At 37.0% G+C, this 23,310-nt stretch overlaps 2 protein-coding genes across 2 annotated transcripts in view; both read left to right on the top strand.

Moving 5' to 3' along the window:
• Positions 1-614: 614 nt before the first annotated feature.
• Positions 615-7,145, top strand: LOC106013296 (actin cytoskeleton-regulatory complex protein PAN1). Its single transcript, XM_035972641.1, has 6 exons — positions 615-1,380; positions 1,928-2,016; positions 2,967-3,120; positions 3,928-3,992; positions 5,945-6,068; positions 6,991-7,145. Exons 1-6 carry the CDS (start codon positions 615-617, stop codon positions 7,086-7,088), a joined length of 1,296 nt encoding a protein of 431 aa, XP_035828534.1. The 3' UTR covers positions 7,089-7,145.
• Positions 7,146-10,835: 3,690 nt separating this feature from the next.
• The window catches only part of LOC101845043, a gene marked incomplete in the record, with an annotated part of 71,396 nt that continues 58,921 nt past the window's right edge, over positions 10,836-23,310 (top strand). The window contains 13 exon segments of the mRNA XM_005109405.3: positions 10,836-11,064; positions 11,541-11,669; positions 12,515-12,645; positions 13,734-13,866; positions 14,026-14,148; positions 15,469-15,597; positions 16,861-17,058; positions 17,704-17,841; positions 19,333-19,439; positions 20,174-20,289; positions 20,858-21,039; positions 21,449-21,617; positions 22,949-23,057. Of these exon segments, the coding sequence (XP_005109462.3) occupies positions 11,580-11,669; positions 12,515-12,645; positions 13,734-13,866; positions 14,026-14,148; positions 15,469-15,597; positions 16,861-17,058; positions 17,704-17,841; positions 19,333-19,439; positions 20,174-20,289; positions 20,858-21,039; positions 21,449-21,617; positions 22,949-23,057 (1,625 nt within the window).

Raw genomic sequence — 23,310 nt, 5'->3', positions numbered from 1 at the left:
AAGAATATAATTAACAAAACTTTTTGAGGCTCATATTGAGATGCAAATGAAAATGAATTCTGAATTAATATATTATTGTATGTTCACCCACCAATATAATCGAGAAAATATGTCATTAAATATTTATTCGCTCTTTTGGCAAAATGTAAAATAATTATAATTTTGAAACTTGTTGTGGGAATAATAATTGTTCTCTAGATTTTCTAACAGCAACTTTAACTAAAGCTGTGATCGAATACACAAACAGGAAGAAAAGAAGCACAGATGATAATACAACAAAGGTTTTATCAATTTGGTTTCAAATATGTCTGTCTTTATATTCTAACCTTTCATGACATACTCATTATTGTAGGTTGATAAAAGGTCATGGAAAAAAAGGCTAACATTCACAGCAGCCATGAAATTATTAGGAGTTTTACCGTTTTGAGGTAGACTCCACCAATTTAATTGTTAGCTTACATAAGATGACTCCACCAATTTAATTGTTAGCTTACATAATCGGTTCTTGTGACTGCTTATGAGAGTGGCCCGAAAGGGGTTAATGGAGTATTTTGCCTTATGCTCTAAATGACAGGAAAATAATCTTTTTCAAAATATTTTCTATTGCAGCCAGAATGTATAAACACAAAAATAAGACTGGTAAAAGTTCAGAAAATGCCCAGAGACCAGGGTCAGAAGCCAGCACCAAGAGTGATCAAACATCAGAGGATGGTTTAGCAGAACCAACTTCTCATCCTCAACAAAGTTCTAGAAGTGATTCTACACACATTAGAAAAAGCTACTCAAGAAGAAAGGCTGCTCCTACTGCTCAAGTGCAGGATGAAGCACTCAGTGCATCATCAGCCAAGAACTCATCCTTGACACAAGAAAGTAACCCAAGCAAGAGCAGCCATCTTAGTGCTCAGGAGGATGCTGGAACTTCTCTTGGCGTTTCCAAAGTTAAAGTTCCACCTCAGCCGTTACCCGCTGCTTCTGTCCTTCCGACAGGGGATAGAAAAAGCGCACCATCACCCCAATCCCAAACTGCCCCTTCTGCAGCTCCACCACCACCCCCCAGTGTCCCTCCCCCAGCTCCTCCCCCAGCTCCACCACCACCCCCCAGTGTCCCTCCCCCAGCTCCTCCCCCAGCTCCACCACCTCCCCCCAGTGTCCCTCCCCCAGCTCCACCACCGTCCGTCCCAGGTCCCCCTCCTCCCATACCTCAATCAAATAGTGTTCCCAAAGCTGATAATAAAAATAAAGTATCACCTCTGGTGAATGCATTGCTGGCTAGGCCTCCTCAAGAATATGGAGCTGGAAGAGTTGTGCCACTTCAAACTGATCTGTTGAATCAGAAGCGCCAGCTGAAGAAGGTAGACCGCAAGGCAGAATATAATCCAAGTAAGTGCAGACTCTTTTCATTAAGGTGTTTGTTGTAATATCTTCTAGGGTAGTGCGTGATGGAAGATTGTATATGTTGACTTTGGCTCAATGAACCATGCCTGTTTCACTAAGAAATAATTATCTTTATATTGAAGGTGATTTCACAATATGTGGCTTTCAGCTCATGTGGAACAATGAAAAAGGGAGAATATAAGATAATAGAAAACAAATGGATCATTGTGACGAAGTGCAAAAGAGGTATGAAATTACTTGCTTTCTTTTCGTGCATCACATGCCTCATTATGTTACTATTCTGCTGTTAGTTATCACAGTTGTATTGAAGTTACAGACTTCAAGTAGCTTTAATCTGCAATGGTCATAGATAAAGTAAGCAGTAAATATGCGAAAAGAAAGATTTGTTGAAGTATGCATGCATTTACTGTCTTGGTTTTACTCTCTTTTGCAAGATACCGGTACATTACTCATTGAATAGTATTTTGTATTCTGCTTTTCATTCACTAATAGAATTTTGTATGTATGTAACTATTTTCTATTGTCTTAAAAGCATCTCTGGCAAGAAAAGAGCTGTTTGAGGATGAATATGAGAGGACTCTTGACCTTCCTCCAGAATACCTTCCTCTTCATGTTGTGAAGGTAATACTTTTCTTCACATTAGTTTTTGCTTGTGAAACTTTTCCATACAGCCTAGGCAGCTCCTCGTGGTTCATCTTTTTCTCTTAGTATGACTTTTTGGGGGTGTTTGTGTCCATTGCATCTATTCTCAGCACACCAGAGCTATATATAGGGCCTTCTGGTACTTGTCATCTGAATGAAAGATATTCTTATCATTTGACATGCCACCATGTAGAAATTGATGTTATTATTATTTACAAATTCTCTTTTATACTGGCCTGGCCACAGAGCAGCTTACAGGCAACAGCTCAATACAGCTCTTTGTCCCTGAAGTGAAAACAATTAGAAGCAGCCTGAAAAGTCAGAAGGGTGGGGTAAAAAAGGAAATGATTTTGTACTTTGAGAAAAAAAAAGTGATAACCAAAAGAACAAACTAAGCAAAATGGTATAACTGTTGGCCCATGATTATCCTATTTTACTGTAGTAATTTATTGTAATGGAAATGTACTTTTTTCATGAAGGCCAACTTGAGATTGCATTTTGTCTGTAATTTTTTTTGGTTACTTCTGACTTGCAATCATTCCTTGCCATAATTCTGAATTAAGAGGATCATCATCAGTAGGTGTAAAAAAATAAAGAATTGAAATACTGGAAATACTGGAAATACAAATATTTGTGAAAACAAAACAGATATGTCAATGGTTTCAGTCAACTTATGTCATTCACCATGGTCCTTCGGCATGTTGAACTTTTTTGTTGATATTTGGCAGAATCAGTTCTTTTGAACTTCCTCTCCCCTAGTGTCCTGTGTTGGAACCAAATGCTTTACCAATAAAATAATCCATTTGTTTTGTCTAGTAGTGTGTAAACTATCAAAAAGACAAAAAGAAACACATTTTTGTCTCAGTTTTACCCCTCTTCTTACTGGATCGATAACAATATAACAACAACTATGATCCCTCTTCTTCCAGCCCGCTATTGTGTCCCAGAATGTGGCAGCGGATTTGGTCACCCTCAACTTTAATGGAATCGATCAGCTCACAGATGTGCTGTTCAGTCTGTTGATTGAAGGACACTCTACTTCAGTCAATAGATTTGCGAATCTGAAAAAATTGATGCTGAATGGTAGGCTTCTTACTGGAAAAGTACTTGGATAAAGTCTCACCTTCATTTCAAATATATATAGCATGAAAGCATGAGACCTAAACAAAGAGTGCAGAAACATAACGCTTAATTTACAGCTAACGATATACATTTCTTTATGGCATCTGTTTTGTGTAGTGTACATGATTTGAAAGAGGGGCAAGAATTATAATGTTTATCATCTTGTCTACGATGAGTACAAAACTGTTGTATATACCTTGAATTAATACATGTTTTAATGCAGAATTTTTTTTTTCTCTTTTATGGAAATTGGTTGGTTGAACTTGTAATCCAGTCAGGTTCTTAAGTATGAGAGAAATAACCTTACCTCTAAAAAAAATTATAAGCATGATGTTTCTACTTCCATAAGGCTTGAATCCGAGAAGTAACTCATTTTGTCAGCACACTTCACAAATAAATTTAAAAAACAAATAAGTGCCATGTGTGTCTTGTGCCTACAATTCAACAGTTATATTTAAATATCATATCTCGTTTGCTCTTGACCAGTTATGCATTGTTTTATTCTTTGGTCAATTTCAAAGAAGTATTGACTATTTGTCATGAAGAGCTTAATAGGGACAAGTTAAGTACTCATGCACATACTTAACACTGTATTTCATAACTCTCACCATTGACTCTTTTGAAACACAGTGACTAAAGAACTACTTTATAAAGTTTTTTTAAAATGCACATTGTTGTTTTGTTTTCAATTGTGAATTCAATTATGAATGAGCTCAAATCTGTCAAGGTCTTTATTTTGTTTAATTTTCATTTGTGATTACATTGCAGGCTGCATCAATGTGACGGACAGAGCCTTTGTTTGGATTACAAGGCTTTTCCCTAATCTCATGATGGTAAGAAACTCAATTTTCTCCTGTTTGATATTCTTCCAAGAGGCTATGGTGGAAGGGAAGCTTGATATCCACAGCCTTTTATTTTTGTTTTAATTGCCAGAGGCAGTGATTCACATTTTATGTCTGTCGAAGTGCAAGTGTCTTATTTTTACACTGGCTGAAAATGTGAATGATGAATCATTTTATTTTGCATGGTCATTGTTAATTTTTCATCTATATCTAAACAACTAGATGCGTCCAACACTTTCATTTTTGGCATAAAGATGTAATGAGGTACGTGTTGAACTGCAGGCTGGTTGGAGATACTATGGACTTTCATGTCAGCTTATCTTTTTTGAAACTGTATACCAAGCTGATTATAGGGATCAGTTGATGAAAAAATTGTTTTTTCCTTTTTCGAAATTTTGTTTAAAAAGGTTGATGAATACATCAGCTTGCTTAATTTATAATTTTCCCCAACTCGAACTCTCTTGGAAATTGTAATGGTCTAAATTCTTTGGAAAATTAAAACCCTTCAAAGAGATCTCCAGGAGCAACTTTCATTAGCTATGGACTAATTCAACCTGCTGGAGAGCCCCATGTTTTGGAGGAGCCACATACAGTGGTTTAACCGGTTTCTGTGGAATAGTAGTTAGGTGCTTCACTATTGCAAGCACACCACCCAAGTATGATTCCCATGTTGGGAGAATTTTTATTGAGTATCTGATTTAGTTAACTGGGACATTGTATTTCTCTCAGGCCGGGTTGATCCAGAAAGGCAGGGTCAAAATTCACTTCCTAAATGGTCTACATTGTGCCAAAAGGGGTGGAAAACACCTGCATAAAAAAAACCCAACCCAATAAAAAAAATAAAAAAACCAGTGGTTTGAAGATCTGCACCACAAATCATTACCATGAACGAAGTTTTCATGAGAGTCTGGAGAGCTCTGATACCGGCTAGGGTGTGGGAAATGCATCCACGGGAAGTATGAATACAAACATACACAGATGAATGTGCTCACGTTACCAAGCCAGGCAAGAGCGGAGGAAAAGGATTCTGCTGCTAGTATCCAGGTAGATACTTAAGATACTAGCGGACTGTCTCACAACCTATAGTATACTGGACTACTGTGTTCTGATTGCAAGGAAGGAGTTGTGAGTCTAACTGCTGAAGACAGACTCATTGTACCTTCATTGGATGATTTGATTTGAAGTGTGCTCTCTGAAAATAATGTGTCTGTGTGCATTTGTGATGAGAAAGAAGGTGTGTGTGTGTGTGTGTGAGAGAGAGAGAAAGAGAGAGAGAGGGGGGGGAGAGCAACAGGATGAGAGTGAAAGAGAGAGAGAGAGAGTGAAAGAGAGAGAGAGAGAGAGAAAGAGAGAGAGAGATAATGAGAGAGAGAGAGAGAGAGACGCTCAGAGAGAGAGGGGAGAGAGGGAGAGAGAGCAATAGGGTGAGAGTGAAAGAGAGAGAGAGAGAGTAAAAGAGATAGAGAGAGAATGAGAGAGCGACAGGGTGAGAGTGAGAAACAGAGAGAGTTCGAGAGAGAGTGAGTTAGAGAGAGAGAGTGAGTTAAAGAGAGAGTGAGTTAGAGAGAGAGTGAGTTAGAGAGAGAGTGAGAGAGAGAGAGGGGTGCAGGCTGACCAGATGGCACAGCCTGGTTTTCAGATGTGCAGAAAACTTTGGAAACCGAGAGAAGTGGTTTGTTAAGCCCTTGTGTCTTTCTAGGAGAAATTGTAAGAGCCTGTTGGCAAGCTGCAGAGGACCACCAAATTTGTTGTCAAAACTTGTCTTCCTTAGAGTCAAGGAATATGAAAGGATGAGGAAGGCTGCACTTATATTATTCCTTTCATTTTACAAAGGGGTACAAGAAACAGTAGTGTGAAAGAGCCGAATAAGAATATAAATTGAATAAATTTGTTTGCAAGTATTGTGAAATGTGCATAAATCACACTGCATCAATACTTTACAGTTGGAGTGCAACGGCCTGAAGAATGTGACAGAGAAAGGCATACATCTGGCTTTTTCCCAGCTGTCAAGTCTGCAGAATGTATCTGTGATGGCTTGTGGAATTTCGTGTATTCCCGATTCTATAGGTATGATTTGACTCTGGGTTGTATTATATGCTTATAAATTCACTTGTGTGCGAGTTTCAAAGCAGATAAAGTTGAAAGAAAGAACAAGATTTAAAATTTCCATCACATAATATTAGTTACTCCAACTGAACTGGAAGTTTTTCCATATCTAAATAAAAAAATGTAGGCATGACAGTTGCATGAACATCATTTTTCATATCAGAAAAATTCTGATTGTTTTAAATGTTTTTCATTAATTTAAAAAATATTTGTGTTTACTTTCATAAGGTCTCATTATTTTTGCTTTCATGAACAGACAAGAGACAGTAACTTTAATGACCTATAACATACAATATGAGTGTGTACTTTAGCGTGTCTTTTCTTGTTATACATGCCTTATTTGCTACTTTTTATTTCAATGATTACTTTTGAAATAGAAGCCACTCTTTTTTTGCTTAATGAGAAAAAGTAGGAAAAAGTAAGTTCTATGTATAGCAGTCTGAGGTCTACAAGTACTGCAACTAGGATACTACTTCCTTGAAGGTGAAAAATTCAAGGTTTACGGTTAAAATACTATAGGCAGAGAAAACAACTTGAATAAGAAAATAGATTTTTAAAAGTCAGTACTCTAAAAAATGTCTGAATACCAAAACAAGTGAATCAGTAAAAAAAAATATGAAAAAACATTTGAAAGGGAAAATGTATTTTCAGATTCCACTATTTACAACATAATGTTGTACAGTAGAATAAAATTTATCTCTTGTTCCACAAATCTTTTTATTTTTGACTCTGCGCATAATGAAACAAGGTTGTGTATTCACAGACACGAGGATAAACACACAGATAAACGGACATACTGTGTCAGTGTAAAAAGATTTTCTTTTCTTCCTGGGTCACTGTATGGTTGTTTGATCAATCCAATTTGTCTCTTGCCATTTTTCAGTGGACTGTGCGGTACCCAGAGGAGCAATTCAATGGGCTGGTTGTCCGATGATCTCTCAGGGCAAAACATACATGACAACTTTCCACGGTAAATATTGAAGGGTTGCAAGTCTTGAAAATAAGGAGACTCTTAGGGTTCTAAAATGGAACAAAACATGGTGTGTCCGACTTCCAAACAAAATTAGTGGCCAGCATCTTTTTATTCGTCCTGGTGCTGCCTTAACACTTTGCAGTCACACAGCCAGCAGTACAAAATACCCCATGGTCACCCAGCCAGGAGAGCGACTGCAACGGATTTCTCGAACCGGGCACAGAACTGCGCTAGGTGACCAGAACGGATAATTTTCACTGGCACGTTATTGCGCCAAGTGACTGCAAAGTGTTAAAGTGGTCTATCTTGATTTTTTGAAAATGAAATGCTTTGTAGTCTTTATGTTGATCGAAGGACACTCTACTTCGGTCAATAGATTTGCGAATCTGAAAAAACTTATGCTGAACGATAGGCTTCTTACTGGAAAAGTACTTGGATAATGTCTCACCTTCATTTCAAATATATATAGCATGAAAGCATGAGACCTAAACAAAGAGTGCAGAAACATAACGCTTAATTTACAGCTAACAATATACGTTTCTTTATGGCATCTGTCTTGTGTAGTGTACATTTGAAAAAGGGGCAAGAATTATAATGTTTATTATCTTGTCTACGATGATTACAAAACTGTTGTACTTGAATTAATACATTTTTTAATGAAGAACATTTTTTTCTCTTTTGTCGAAATTGGTTGATTGAAGGGTTGCAAGTCTTGAAAATAAGGAGACTCTTAGGGTTCTAAAATGGAACAAAACATGGTGTGTCCGACTTCCAAACAAAATTAGTGGCCAGCATCTTTTTATTCGTCCTGGTGCTGCCTTAACACTTTGCAGTCACACAGCCAACAGTACAAAATACCCCATGGTCACCCAGCCAGGAGAGCGACTGCAACGGACTTCTCGAACCTGGCACAGAACTGCGCTAGGTGACCAGAACGGATAATTTTCACTGGCACGTTATTGCGCCAAGTGACTGCAAAATGTTAAAGTGGTCTATCTTGATTTTTTGAAAATGAAATGCTTTGTAGTCTTCAACACTGTCTTTGCAGATTTGAAATTTCAGTGCAAAATGGGTTCTGAACTCTGAAGTGGGCGAAAATCAATGTGCCTATGTGTTTTTTAAACGCTGCCACATAGTATGTTTTGTAAGGGAACCCTTTAGTTATATAAAAAAAATAATTGGCACTAGACTGTTACTGCACTTATGTAAGACATTTTTGTGGTACACATTGAAGGAATGTTTACTCTGAAAATAATATAGCCTGTTCATTGAAATATCTTTAAAATAGTAGAACATTATTTTCTTTTGCATCTATTTATTTCAAGCTGGAACAGCATGCAACTTAAGTGCAGAGATATGCTACATCCTTTAATTTTAGTGGCATTGGAAACTTGTTTTACCTTTTTCATTAATTTACTTTTTCTTCCTGTTAACTATATGTGAGGCAGCGTGGTGGAATCAGGCTCTCGTCAATTTTTGGACATGTAAAGTTATAGGTATCATTTTGAAGCTTGTTCACTTGTCTTTATTTGGATGAAAAAAATACCCATTTATCTCGAATACAAGTCAAGATATTAGCAAATAAAGGAGCTGGGGGTCACCTGTTTTTAGAGGAAAAATTAGTGAGAAAATGGCCACCAAAAAATAGTTATTTCCTTAGATTAAGAGTCCGTGGTAACTGAAAATTAACATTTTTTGTGAATTTAATCAACGTTTTTCAGAAAAATCCACACAGAAATGAGTTCTTTAATGGGCATGAAAGGTGTTCAGCCAAAAAACGAAAATTTTATAAAAATTCACAAACCTGAGGAAAAATGCAAGTTTCTTCACTTTGATTATTTTGACGAGAGCCTCATTCCACCACGCTGCCTCACATATTTGTTTTTGTTGCTTTACCCTACTTGCGTTGTGTAATTTCAACTATTTATTCTCAGAGTTACATACAGGTTATGGAGTTGTGAACATTCAAAAATAACTTGCGATCATCAGGGAGCTTGAAGATTAGTATGTGGATGATATTATGATAAAAACTTTGAGGATGTTCTGTACTTCTCCAAACACTAGCCAAGCCACATGCTCTCAGATGTGCTGTTCAGTCTGTTGATCGAAGGACACTCTACTTCGGTCAATAGATTTGCGAATCTGAAAAAACTTATGCTGAACGATAGGCTTCTTACTGGAAAAGTACTTGGATAATGTCTCACCTTCATTTCAAATATATATAGCATGAAAGCATGAGACCTAAACAAAGAGTGCAGAAACATAACGCTTAATTTACAGCTAACAATATACGTTTCTTTATGGCATCTGTCTTGTGTAGTGTACATTTGAAAGAGGGGCAAGAATTATAATGTTTATTATCTTGTCTACGATGATTACAAAACTGTTGTACTTGAATTAATACATTTTTTAATGAAGAACATTTTTTTCTCTTTTGTCGAAATTGGTTGATTGAACTTGAAATCCAGCCAGGTTCTTAGTATGAGAGGAATAACCTTACCTCTAAAAAAAAGTTAATCCTCCCCTCCGCCCCCCTCAGACATCATTGATACTTTGTACTAATTGTGTCAGGTATGGGTAAGCTTTCCATTACCCCCCTCCCCCCCTCCCCCTCAGGACAGTGCTACTAACTGAAGTGTATTTAGGCCATTCCCAAAGGGGGGATATTGACATGTTATTATGCACAGTAGAATTGTAAATGGGCTGATTTATCAATGTCATGCCCACACTGTCCTGGAACAACATAGGGGGAACTGCTGCTTTTTCTTTCTTCATTCTTACTATCGTCATTTGTCCTCTACTTCTTTTGTATGTTTGTCACACTCTTGTGACCCACTATTTCCGGGGTGTCTTGATAGTAGAAGCAGACTTTGTGCTGTTGAGGTTACAGAGGTGAATGCAATAAATCTGATTCCCCGTTTGGACTTTTCTGTTGACATCAACACTTTGGCGCTCATATGACCTTATTCAAATGTGAGCGCCATAAAACCTTACCCAAAAAAAAAGCCTTCCGTAAAATGTTTTCCACACAATGGCATTATGTGGTCATTCGACTTCATTTTCTGTGGCACCTGCCTGGCTAGTAGAGAAAGAACACTGCATGTTGGTTGAATTAAAGACCATGTACATTGGCTGGCCTTCTTGGGATTACTATATAGTGCCAGAGTTGGGATGTTTGTAAGCTGAAAGCGCCTTGTCTTCAAAATTGCCTATTCTGTGTCTACCAGGGTGATAAACTTGAACAGAAGTCTGTCATGTTATGTTATAATCTGTCCAATACAAAATCTTTGTTTTGAATTTTTTTCTAATACAGAATTTGCAGGACTTACTGTTGTAATGCATTCCTAATCAAGTTGACCAACATAGTATAGTATGTATAGTATAAGGTTTTACGGCGCTCGCAACTGCTAAGGTCATATGAGCGCTGACCAACATAGTGAAGCAAGAGGTTAGCATCTAAGTGAGGATCTTGAACACAATGTAGCGGGCTACTTTGACCCTGCCTATCGAGGGCCAGCCTGGGCTGAGCAGGATACAGCATCATAGCAGACAAAGGAAAATACTTGATAAAAAGCTTCCCCATTGAGGAACTAAACAAACATCTTCAGTGATGGCGGGGAGTTTATTCACTACCCCATAAATGGTGGTGACTTAGCTTGTAAAAAAAAAGTTTTCTTGTAAATATTTCTTGGTTCCTTTTAAGGTGTATATTTACTTGCTCTTTTTTCAACAATTAATCACTTTTTTATTGTTTTGTTTTTCTTTCTAGGTGGTGATCCTGATAATTATTTCACACCACAGAAACAGAAGTTGGTGATACTTCGAGATCAAAAGTTTCAAGAAGGTGTTATCCCCCTTCTTTGTGGAAGCACAGCTGTGGGAGGCAATTCTGTGTTTGCATATCGTGAATCATGGGAAGTGAAATCAGATGACCCTGATGGTGCCTTGAATTTCTTCAACATTCTGGAGACCCAGATTAATAGTGTGAGACATTTTATGTTTTGAAATTAGGTCCGTCTTTGATACTGGTTTTTGAAAAAAAAAGGATTATTCTGCAAGTTACAATTATCCTTTTTCAACGCTGTTCAGTAAAATTCACACAGAATTATGTTTTTAAATGGACATCAAATGTGTGGAGCTAAAAAAAAAAGATAAGAATAATCCAAAGGGCAGAGCCTGTTGGGCTCTTCGGTCTCTTTATTCTGATGAGCGCCTGGTTTCACTGCGATGCCACATAAATATTTGGTATCAAAACTTACTGTAGTCAATTATTTTGTTCAGCTTTGATTCTGTTTTTGCTTCCACAGAATACAGACTAGGAACCAAATAATCAGTGTTCTCTTCTTTTTTCACTCTTTTGATACAAAGAGTTTTGTCTCATAGCCATTTACATTTTTATGATCCAACTTTCTTACAGAGTAGAAGAAAGTAGTCTCATCTTTTCCCTTTCATTTCACCAGCCTCTTCAAGACAGCCTTATTTCAGAAGGATGCATTGTGATGATAGCTTATCCTACAATCACAGAGGAATCAGAGATGGACTCTTATGCACAAAAGCTAACTGAAGCTGTGGGTGTGGTTATTAATAAGGTATAGCATTTCTTGTTTGTCTTCATTCCCTTACTTTGGCCTCGTGGTAGCAAACTGTCGGGTTTTCGTCTGACAGCGCAGATGATTTTTATATTCGTAGCTGGGTTTTTTTTATACCAGGCTGTATGACCCGTTGACTCTCTTGCAGCAATATTTAGTTGAAAAGTTTTCCTTCGCTATTTGAATTGAACAGTGTTTCTTTACATTTGGCTGAGATTTTCTAAATTTACTCAAACTTACTCTTCGTCTACTTTCAAAAGTGAAGGTAATTCTATTGTGGACAGGAAGCTTTCATGACCTATAATTTAAGAATTCTTTTCAGAGAAAAACTGTGAATCAGCGGTTTGTGAATCTATGAAATGGCAAATGGTTTCTGTCAATAACATTTTAATAAAAATAGAACATCAAGCATAGAAACAGTTCCTTTTTTTTTCATAATCACAATAGCAAAGTTATTTCTTTTCAGCAAAATGCTGTTTATCTATATTGTTCATTTATGTCATTTATGATTTTTCAGCCAGCTTTTAGATCTGTGCCCTTCTCAAAACTTGCACGGGACCTCTGAATTAAGTTCTCATTTCAAAAGAACTGAATGAATGATCTTAGCACATCTTGTGGCAACTTTTGAATCACACTGTATTTCCAACCTATTTGATCCATCATTATTCAAGGACTTTATTATTTCATCTTTTGTCTTGAAGCTGTTGTTGCCTGTTTATCTCTCTTATCACAAGAATTATTAGCTTTGCTCATGTCATCAGTTTGGAATGGTGATATTAGTATCGTAAAATAAATGAGTTTTGTTTAGATTTTTGTCTTATGTTAATCTCTCTTCTGTATACTAGTGTCCAGATGTGGTGATTTTGTTGGTGGAAATTTCTCAAAGTGGTGGAGACTCTCAAATGTTGCAGCTCGTGAAGGGAAAGATTGAGTTTCTAGTCAAAGCTCTGACTACTGCAACTTTTGGAGTAACCGAGTAAGTGGATCTTTTGGAAAGGATGTTAATATTTGCAAATAATTATGTTATTCTTCTTGTTCCAGGCCTGCGCCCTCAAGCCCGTTGACAAGTTGAATTACCAATTTTTTGTTCTATAGATGTTCTGATGCTAATATTTGTCAAGGGGGTGTGGTGTGAAAGTGTTCTCATGGGATTTGTTCACACTCGTGGCAACTAGTGAGAGGGTCATGTGGTCCAAGTCAATAGTTATATTATAGGTCTATTTTTTACTGCATTTTAGATAAGGTAAGGTAAAATAAGATAAGATAAGATGAAATAAGATAAAACATAAGATAGTATATATCTATTGTCGCTGTGTAAAATTTTTGTGGCATAAGAGGAAGGGTTAAAACACATGCGAATATGCATGGAACTTAAATTGTACATCACTTTTATTAAAGAATTTCAGTTTGGAGAGGGAATAAAAACTGTCAATGTTACAACATGTCACATCAGATGGCATCTCTCAAACCATTATAAAAATGGCTCCTCTCGTATAGAGTATGTGACCACAAGATATGTGTTCTTGAAAGTGTTTGAATTTTTTGCTAGCTTTGTGTGACTATATGTGTCACGACGTGATGGAATCAGGCGCTCCTTAATTTTTTGGCATGTTGAGTTATTTGTATAATCTTAAAGCTTATTCACTTTTCTTGCTATCGGGGGAAAAAATGCCCGTCTATGTTGAATAGAAGTCAAGATATTTGAAATTGAAGAAGGAGGGGTCGCATAGTTTCAAATGTAGAATTAGTGAGAAAATGACCGCCAAAGTCTGGTTATTTACATAGCTTGATAGTCTGTGGAAACTGAAAAACTTACATCTTTTGTGCCTTTAATCAACGTTTTTTTAGTAAAATATACCCAGAATTTTGTTTTTAATTGGACAACAATGGTGTTAAGCCGGAAAAAAAAATTCAAGAAAAATTGCCTGTTTCTTCAATTTCATTATTTTGATGAGCGCCTAATTCCACCACGTCCATTCACATTTTATATTGTATATCTGTGACTATGTTGCTGTGTGTATGAATATGTTCATGATCATAAAGCAAGTGACCTTTACTTCCCAGGAGGACTTGGCATCTGGAGTGTCTTGACTTCAAAGGACAACAGGGTATGGAATGGGGTATTGGCGTTTTGGATATCTTGGCAAATCTGTATGACCAAAATGGACAGTCCAGTTTACTGATCAACATGACAGTGGTAATTCCATTTCTTCCCTCATTTTATAACTCTCATTTTCCTAAGTTAACTTTTAAGTGTAATGACTTTTTAAGAATTATTTCTGAGCATTGTTTAATTTTCATCTTTATTCACTGGTCACAATATGTGTTGGTAAAATGTGAATTTTATGTACTCCAGACAAAGCAGAACTTTCAGAAGGAGGTGGTGTCCACGCTGAATAAATGTGTTTCTCTGGTGGCTCAGAGGGTCCCTTGGCTGCACTGTGAATGGGAAAAGACTGTGCTGCATATTGCTGACAAGGTGAGTTTGTTTGTTTGAGTAAAGAGATGCACATTGTTTAAGTATGGGCATTTGAGGATGGGGAGGAGTGAGATAGGCCAACAGAAACAAAAGAGTGAAAGAATGAAAGTAGAATGTACCAGGTTGCCCTTCAACCACCCAATAGATGAAGTGGGTAATGCAGATCAGTTTGTGGCTGATGGGTGCTATAGTATGGTAAGCTCCTACCATTCTAGTGTTGCTGTTATTGTAGCAGGTTTATTATAAAATATAGCCTTTATCACTTAAACTTGCTGTGAAATGTAGCTGAAAATTCAGCGTCAAGTGAAGCCACCACCCCATATTCCAATTCTGTCCAGTGCAGCGTTCATGTTTTTGAGTTGATTAGGACTGAAATTTGTCAGTGTGCTGATACCTCACATGTAGCAATAATCTTTTACATGATTGTTACACTCTCACAAAAGGAATGAAAAACCAGACTCTTCCTTTTAGCGCGCGAATGAAATACCAGCTCTGACTAGATCTAACTTTGTTATGAGAACCCAATCAAATCAAAACATATGCAATCTTCTTGACAGTCTACGTATGAGGATGGCATCAATGATACAGAGGGTGAAATAAATGTTCCAGTTGTGAACTATGCACACACATCCTGAATGTTTCGCGGATAATCACACAAAACATGTTTACAAACTTACTGAACACAGTTACAAAAGCACACAGACGAAGCAAACAAACACAACAATAAATGTGAGTAGAAAATATATTTCCAAATCTTATATCTATTTTGTTAAAATTCTTCATTCATTTGTGGTTGTTGTGACATATGATACAAGTTTCTAGCTTCAGAGTGACATTTTTTCTGAATGTTATTCTGACATAACCTTGTGTCAGTGCAGTGTAGGCTAAAATAATCCTCCAGTCAAGGCAAGTGGAGTTCAGAAATAATTGACAGCTGGAAGGGTTAATACATATAATGTGTTAATGAATTGTAGTCAACTACTCAGAATTAGAAATTAACATTTCAAATGAGACGTATGTTGTCATGCTCAGTAGAGAGCAGCTGAAATGATGGGTTGGATCAAAAATATTTTTTTTTGTTGATTTTCGACTCATTAATATTAGAGTGGGTGGAGGGGGGGGGGGGTTCTTAAGCTGGGAGCAGTTTGCTGGAGATAAAGAGTTAAATCAATCTTATCTGTACATTCTTTTGTAAAAGGAGATTTGCATGATAAAAAAAAAAATTTTTCAAGAAATGTCAGGGTCTAAGGCAAAACAAGTCAATATGTGGATCTATCCTAGACAAAGTGGATTGCTTTATCTTTATCATTATTTCCACAGCTTCCAAGATTTGGTGCCTCCTCTCAAAAGGAACTGTTCCATACTACAGACAAGGAAGCAAGAGAAAAATCCCACAAACGCTTCTCATTCGCTCGCCTTGGAAAAGTTCTCAATCTCTTACAAAACTGGGTAAGATACTTAGATCACAGCTTGAGGGACTTTCTTTTTTTTCTTTAAGGAATTTGTTGCTGCGTGATTTTCTGTGTAATACCCACTGCTATAGTTTGATCATTTTCGTCTGACAGCATTAAACAAAAAGTTCAATTTCATTTATTAATTCACCTACGCTGACGAAATTTGGCATGGCACTTCTGCAGGCCAGCAACGAAACAAATTTTTTTTTTAAAATCTTGATCCAGTAATGAAAAAGTGTTTCTCTTTGTGCCCTATATTAAAACCCGCTCTTTGGATGCATACACAGCATCACTGTAATAAATGACTTACAGTAACCTTGCGTACAAATTGTTCATTTTGAGACAGCGACACCACCCTGCCCCCATATTTCAGTATAAGCTTGTAGATTTTATCCCCTGACTGTCTGGACATATCCTTGTGCTCCCCATTAGTCTCGGAAATTAGTCACCCCGTTTCTTGAATCTCCTTCCTTAGGCAAATGTCAAAGTGTGGTGTTGAGGAAAATATGTCAACTTTTAAATGTTTTAGGTGTATGCTGTGAATCCCCAATTATTTTTTTACCCACTTTAGGCTTACTTTAAAGAAAATGTGTCGGAATCTTAGTTTGCAGTGATCTCTAGGAATGAGCTTTTAAATTCTGTTAGTCATTCAACTTTTAGAACCATATGCAAAGATCTGGAAAGATTAAACAGAGCGATTTTATTTTATCTTATTTGAACAGTGGTCAGAGGAAAGTGAACAAGCTATAATCTGAGCAAAAATCACTTGAGATCAATTTGTAGTACAAGTTATTTGTAGTTGAATGGTTTTTCAGTTCATCAAAACCTATCAATACCTGTGGTGTCATGTTTAGGCTCTTTGCCATAGCACTCCGGGTGGAGAAGTTATCTAATCATATAGCTCTGTATGTGTTCCAATCAGAATCTGAAATTTCCTTTTCCAGCGAAAATTCTTCTGAGTTGCAATTGACCCTAAAAATTGACCCATATTTGCTTGCACCATCCACAAGGTTTAAATATAGTGGGTCTTTTAATAAGCCCATTAGTATCAGCCTAGTAGGGTTACTGGTTCTCAAAGCTATTTTTATTGAGTGCATGCTTTTTTTTTTCAGTATAGACGGTGTAGAGCGTTTCTGTAGCACTTTGGCTAAGGCTTTGACTGCATACCCATTTGCTTGCCATGCTTTGTCTCGTATAAGTTAATCAAAATTTTTTCATACACTCAATGCTGAAATTTTCTCCTAATATCTTTTCACAGGGTGAATGTTTATATACTCCAAATCTAAAAGTGAGCCTGTGTGCTACCAACATGCGTGCCTATGAAGAGATCTGCTCAAAACTGATCACCGAGACTCCCCCTGAGAGAATCTACCTAGGCTTTCTTGGTAAAGAAGTTCCATTCTGGACAGCCAGTTCTGCAGGAAAAGTCCTGGCTGGACAAAAGGCACCAGGAGATGTGAGATTGTCTTTTTTGAGTCATATTGTTGTGTTGAAGTATGTCAAAACTCAAAATAACATATTGTTGTGTTGAAGTACGTCAAAACTCAAAATAACATATTGTTGTGTTGAAATACGTCAAAACTCAAAATAACATAATGTTATGTTAAAATACGTCAAAACTCAAAATAACATATTGTTGCGTTGAAATACGTCAAAACTCATATTGTTGTGTTGAAGTACGTCAAAACTCAAAATAACATTGTGGCCAAGACTTTCGTCATACTGTAATATTTCTTTGCAAAACCCCTTCCCTTCACCCCCCCCCCCCCCCCCAACACCTTTCCACGAGTGTATCTTATAAAGGAGTCCTATACTTCACAGCGCTCAGACCCCCCCTCCTACAAAATTACAAAACAACAGCAACAACAACAAAACAACAGCAACAACAACAAAACACTCTAACTTCCTCTGTAAGATCTTGATATGTACCTAATGGGCATTCGTTTTTGCAAAGATATTGTCTAGATTTTTATATTGAGTAACATGAATACATCGTATGGTGCACCTTATCCTGATCATATGCTAGGGTATATATCACTTACCTCTCTGAACGTGCAAGTATTTGAGCTATCTGGCTTATACCAGTTATCTTCTCTTGCAGGCTGCTCATGTTCTGGGACTGCTCAAGCGCCAAGGTCTCCTTCTGCCAGTGCCAACCAAAACACTTGGGGCTCGTGTGGACAAAGAGAAATACATATATGTGCGCATGGAAGATGTTCCAGATTATCATGAAATTCTGGTAAGAAGGGCTAAACTACTTTTTGATTTGTTAAAATAAGTTTTGCAAGAGGCTCGTAGGCCTGGTGCTAAAGCTCTTGATTGGACCCTGGATTTATGTATGCAGTGTCGGTAGATATTGTGATGCATTTTTTTTTTTTCGTTTTGTTTTGTCCAATTTTTCATATATTTGGTCTTAGTATAGGTAAAAATCTAGCACTTATTCTTCTTGAGTAAGGAGATCGGCTGTGTGAATGTATGGTATGTGAAAAATATCTTGGAAACTGAAATTTGAAAAAGAAACTAGCCCACTCGGGTGAGCAATATCAGTAAAAGTCTATATTGTTATTAATTCCTATTCAAAAACTGAAACTTTCTGATTTGTTAAAAAAAAAAGAAAGATAAAGACTTCCCTCCTAAAGATCAATGTGACTGCCTGAGTGTCAAATATAAGGGAGCCTATTGATTGGAAGGATAAATGGGCACGTCTCTGAACTTGGAAATCATATTAACTTATATAAGTTTTGGATACCTAAACTTACCTATGCGTGAGACCTAGACAATGAGTGCAGAAGAAGACTTTCAGTTATTGTTGTTTTAATGAATTGAACATCTGAAAGGCGGACTCCACATTATGGATTTTCTTTGGTTTATTTTTTTTCTCAATCACACCCTTGGTGAAATGAAAGAGAGTTGGGCAGAAGACAGGGTAACTGTGGAGAAAAAATGTCACTCCTTTACTAATGAGATTGTGGCATATAAATTGCATTCACCTGAAGGGGTGTACTTGTAATCCTCGGCACCTTTACAATCAAAAGAGAAGAAAAGGATGAAGAAGAAGAAGAAGAAGGAAGAAGAAGAAGGAGGAGGAGGAGGAGGAGGAGGGGAGGGAGAAGGAGGAGGAGGAGAGTTCAGTGAGTCATATTTTCTAATCTGCTTACAGCTGTATGAAAGCAATCATCTGAGAAGTTTTGCCAACATAATAAAATTTGAAGAAAATTTCTATTTGTGGAGTTTTAATTGGAGAACTTCAGAACATAAATTTTTTAGCTTGGAAACAGATTTTTGTAATTAACAATGAACAATGTCCATTTATTGAAATAGCTTTTGTGCATGGCAGTCTGGCTAGATTGTGTACATAATTTGAGTAAGGTTCTGAATACAAGATCTGCTACTCATAGTTCAGGAACATGCCAAACTTTCTTGCTCTTCTTTCAATAAATGTGTCACTAACTTTTGCCCGGGGAAGAAGGGAGGGGGGGGGGGGGTACACCATGTACTCCATACATGAAATGGCTTGTCCTGTATCTGGTTGGACATTAAAAAGTTTGACGAATGCAAATAGTTTTATTGTATTGTATACAAAAGTGATGGGGACAAAGTGGCAAATGTAGATTGTTTCCTGTCTACACTACCAGCTGTTTCTACATACTATTTTAGTTCCTCAGTGGTAAATAAAGTTTATTTCTAATTCTTGTTTGTCTCCCCCCCCCCCCTTCCACCTCACCTCCAGAAATCTATGTGGCCTGAACCTCGTCCTAAGAGCAAAGTGCTCCAAAATAACAGATGTTACAACTTCCTGCCAGCAGTGCCTCCTAGTTTTTATCCCAAGCTGCTCAGGTAAATTGATAGAGAAATATATCCTTGAAAACTTTGTAAAGGTAAAGTACCCCAGGTGGGAATGGGTACCTGGCCAAAGACAGCAGAAGATCTTTGCACTATGTTAGTGTTTAGCGCCAATAAATGGCTGCTTGCACTGTATGCTTCCCAGGAAGTTGAGGTTGTTTCAGAATGCTCTCTGGTCATCTGGGGTAATAGTATAGATTGTGAAGTGCATAGAGCTTGCTGTTGAGCATGTATTCGCACTATACAAATGCTATCTATTATTATTATTATTATTATTAACTATAAATCGTCTTAACATGGAAACTCATGCTGTGGATGGTTTGAGGATGCTCCTGATATGCCTTACTTCTTTATTTCCTTCTCTTGTTTCTGCCTGTCAGTCTTCCTCTTTTCCAGTACTTCATGCTAGTTGTCATATCAATGTACTTCTCTCTACTCACTTCACCCAGGTGGAAATGGGTTCTCGGCTATAGACAGTGAACGATCTTATCAGTTTGATAGTGTTTGAGCGCGTGAAATCCGCAGCTTGCACTGTATGCTTCCGCGGAAGCCGAGAATGTTTCTGAGTGCTCTCAGGGGGTCTGCTGGGGTAATAATAGTTGTAAAGCACATAGAGCATTCTCTAGAGCATGGATATGTGCTGTATAAATGCAATTATTATTATTATCATTACTCAGACTAAAACCCATTGGAATGGTTTTATGATTGTATTCCTTGTTCTCCTTTAGGACCCTTCTTAAGATTTTCCAGCCTCTGCTTGTCTGGAAGACAGGCTTTTTCTTGCGACAGGGCCCTGTGGATATCATGGCATCATTGCACAGATATGTGGGGGGAAGATTGGACAGTGAGTATGATAGATTTACCCTTTCAGACTCTTATTACTGTTTGAAATAGATAGCTGTATCTCAAGGCAAAGTACCCATATTAGAAAAAATGATATTTGCTTTTTTGAAACTTACTGTATGTTTAAAAAATATTTTAAAACCTTAACATGTTAGAGGTCACACTAACAGCTCTCCAAAATTGTGTTAAATTCTGTATTTAAAAAACCCACAAATGAGGACGCGGAATCAGAAGTGGGTGCTGATATTATCAGTGATGTCTGAATGTGTGCTATGTTCATGAGACAAAGTTTCTGATTATGCACTGTCTTCATGACCCACAAATGGTTGATTTTGTTCTGTGACATGACTGTCTAATTGTGATCTGTTCTGTAACATAACTGTCTAATTGCGAGCTTTGATCAAAGATGTAATCGTCAAAGTGTGAGCCATGTTCAAGGGACATAATTGTCTGATCGTGAGCTGTGTTTAAGGGACATAATTGTCTGATCATGAGCTGTGTTCAAGGGACATAATTATCTTATCATGAGCTGTGTTCAAGGGACATAATTTGTCTGATCGTGTTCACAGGGGTCCCTGTCCTGTTTCTGTCTGCTCGAGTGGTGGACTTGCGAATGGACAAAAGGTTCCGCTCCACAGAGGAGGATCGGCATAAAGCGACTCAAGAAGTACGGCACGTGATGTTCTCTGGCTTGAAACAAGTCATGGCTGTTGTTGACTACGCTTGTCAAAAAACAAAGATTTATGCTGCTGTAAGTGCCAAAAATCTTTCTCTTTCTTTTAATTATTATGATCATTATTATCTATGAAAGAAGAATGTGTAGATGATAATGATGATTATAAATTATGATTATGGTGATGATGAAAAAGGAAAAAAAGAAAAAGAAGATGACGAAGAAGAAGAAAAAGAAGAAGAAGAAGATGATGATGATGAAAAGACAAAGAAGAAGAAGGAGGAGGAGGAAGAGGAGGAGGAGGAGGAGAAGTAGGAAAATTGTTGTAATATTGTAATAGAATGAAATAAAGGAGAAAGGGGTGTCGAGTGGGCAGGAATAAAAAATAAGATGGTAGAGGCGATATGGATATGTGTACCCACTTTTTTGGGGGGACTATAGTAATATCGTTCAGATCATAACTATTGGTTGTTGTTTTTTCCGCTAGCGGACCCTGCCTTGCCCAGAATGTGGGGAATTTGAAACAGAAGGAATGCTGGCTGAAAAGACTTGGCATCTTCCATACTATATTTCCTTAGCCAGCAAGCACAGAGGGTGCAAAAAGCACAAGCGAATCAATTGCTCATTTTTGTGCGATCTTACAGAAGAGCACGGAGGTGATTTGAAGTCGTGTTCTGTTCTGTTCTGTTCTGGGTTTTTTGTTTGTTCATTTTTTTTTTTAAGAACTATTGTGTGATATGGACTGATGAATGCGAAATGATGTTTACTTTTAACTTCAAGTTCTGTGTTAACTGTTTAAAACTTTATCATTTTGCTTTTATTAAAATGTGTCCTTCAATTAAAGTTTTATTCTGTGGTTCGTTTCTGTCCGTCATAGATATTGTTGGATTTCTCAATAATTCAAACAAAAATGTTGCTCTACCCTCGCTTTTATTTGTATGGAATGTTTGCTCCTTTAAGGCCACACACGGGGTTTTGGGGATCCAGTTTGGGCCCAGACAATGTTTTTTTGGTTTTAAGAAACTTCTCTTGAAAATTATGTGCTAAATCGGATGGAAGTACTCCCAAAGCTCTATTTCAAAGAGATAGCTCCTGAAAGTTTGAAACATTGTGAGCCAATACAAAGCTTTAAAGCAATTTTGAAATGTTTTTGCTCCTTTCCTCAAAATGTTAATTTCTTGGCTTTAAAAGCTAAAAACTCAAAAATCTCTCAAGATCAAAACTTGAAATTTAGAGGGCAGGTGCTCCATGCAATTCCAAATGAAATGACGCTAGCTTTTTTTTAAATTTTTGAAAAAATGTATTTAAAATAATTTTTTTACTTTCCTATTTTGACTATTTTTGTCATTCGCTAATATGCACATCTTCTAAAAGATATAAAATTATAGATATTTACAGGTTTTTTTGAAAATGGTCCTACAGATAGCTCGATTCTACTCTAATTTGCCATTTCCATGATTATGTAACTGGTAGTGATTCCCAAAACTGATTATTTTCAATCCTTGAAAGGAATACTTTGAGAAAATGAGAAAAAATAAGTAAAAATCTCTTAATTGTAGATTTTGGTGCCGAGAAGTAGAGTGTGGCCTTAAGTGTTACTACAAGACCTAGTTTATGATAATGACAATTCAGTTGTGCAGTTGTTTAACATGTTTTGAGTTGGCATGTCTTCACGAGATGTAGTACTGGCTCTGCCTAATATACGAACTTACTTTTGGTTTGTGAAGCTTAAGACTTCCACATTCTGAGGTCTCATATTTGCTGATAAATACAAAGGAGATAGGCTAGGGAAATAACGGCTTCGGGCTGAACCTTTAATGAGCTACTCTTGTATGTGATGACATATTTTGGAGAACAAATTAAATAGAGGGCTCAGAGAGTTTGTTGCCCAAAATATTTTAATCCCCCCTACCATATTTAGACTTTGGTTTCAAAGTTACAGAAATGTTGTTTTTTTCCTCCATTTTTTTCTCTTTGCTCTCTTCAGAGGGACCCATTATACCCTACCACAACTACTCATACCACATGGCAGCTTCCAAAGTGGTGGAAAACAGAATCAAGAAAGAAAGACATCGTCCAATGGACCCAGCAGAAAGGTAGTAGCATAGAGTGACTAGCAGCAAGTTTACTGTCCAGGGATGATGAAAGAAATTTACTGCCATAAAATGATGCTGAACAGGCCTTTTCATCTGTGTTGTTCATTTAGGCCTACTATCATATTTTTTTTACGAATCTGCAGTATAGTTTCTTGGTTTTTTTTAAAGAGTTACATAAATAATACTTTTGTTGATGAAACATTTGAATATATACAAGTTTTTTTGTTTTCTGGTCTTGTACAGATTAAAGCAT

The sequence above is a fragment of the Aplysia californica genome, unplaced genomic scaffold (genome assembly GCF_000002075.1).
Source record: "Aplysia californica isolate F4 #8 unplaced genomic scaffold, AplCal3.0 scaffold00775, whole genome shotgun sequence".
Lineage (NCBI taxonomy): Eukaryota > Metazoa > Mollusca > Gastropoda > Aplysiida > Aplysiidae > Aplysia > Aplysia californica.
The sequence above is the reverse complement of the archived record's forward strand: the minus strand, read 5'-3'. Positions and strand labels throughout refer to the sequence as shown.

Coding starts and splice junctions, on each gene's coding strand:
- LOC106013296 (XM_035972641.1), top strand. CDS start 615: ATGTATAAACACAAAAATAAGACTGGTAAAAGTTCAGAAAATGCCCAG. Junction 2,017..2,966: donor TTCCTCTTCATGTTGTGAAG/GTAATACTTTTC, acceptor CTCTTCTTCCAG/CCCGCTATTGTGTCCCAGAA. Junction 6,069..6,990: donor GTGTATTCCCGATTCTATAG/GTATGATTTGAC, acceptor GCCATTTTTCAG/TGGACTGTGCGGTACCCAGA.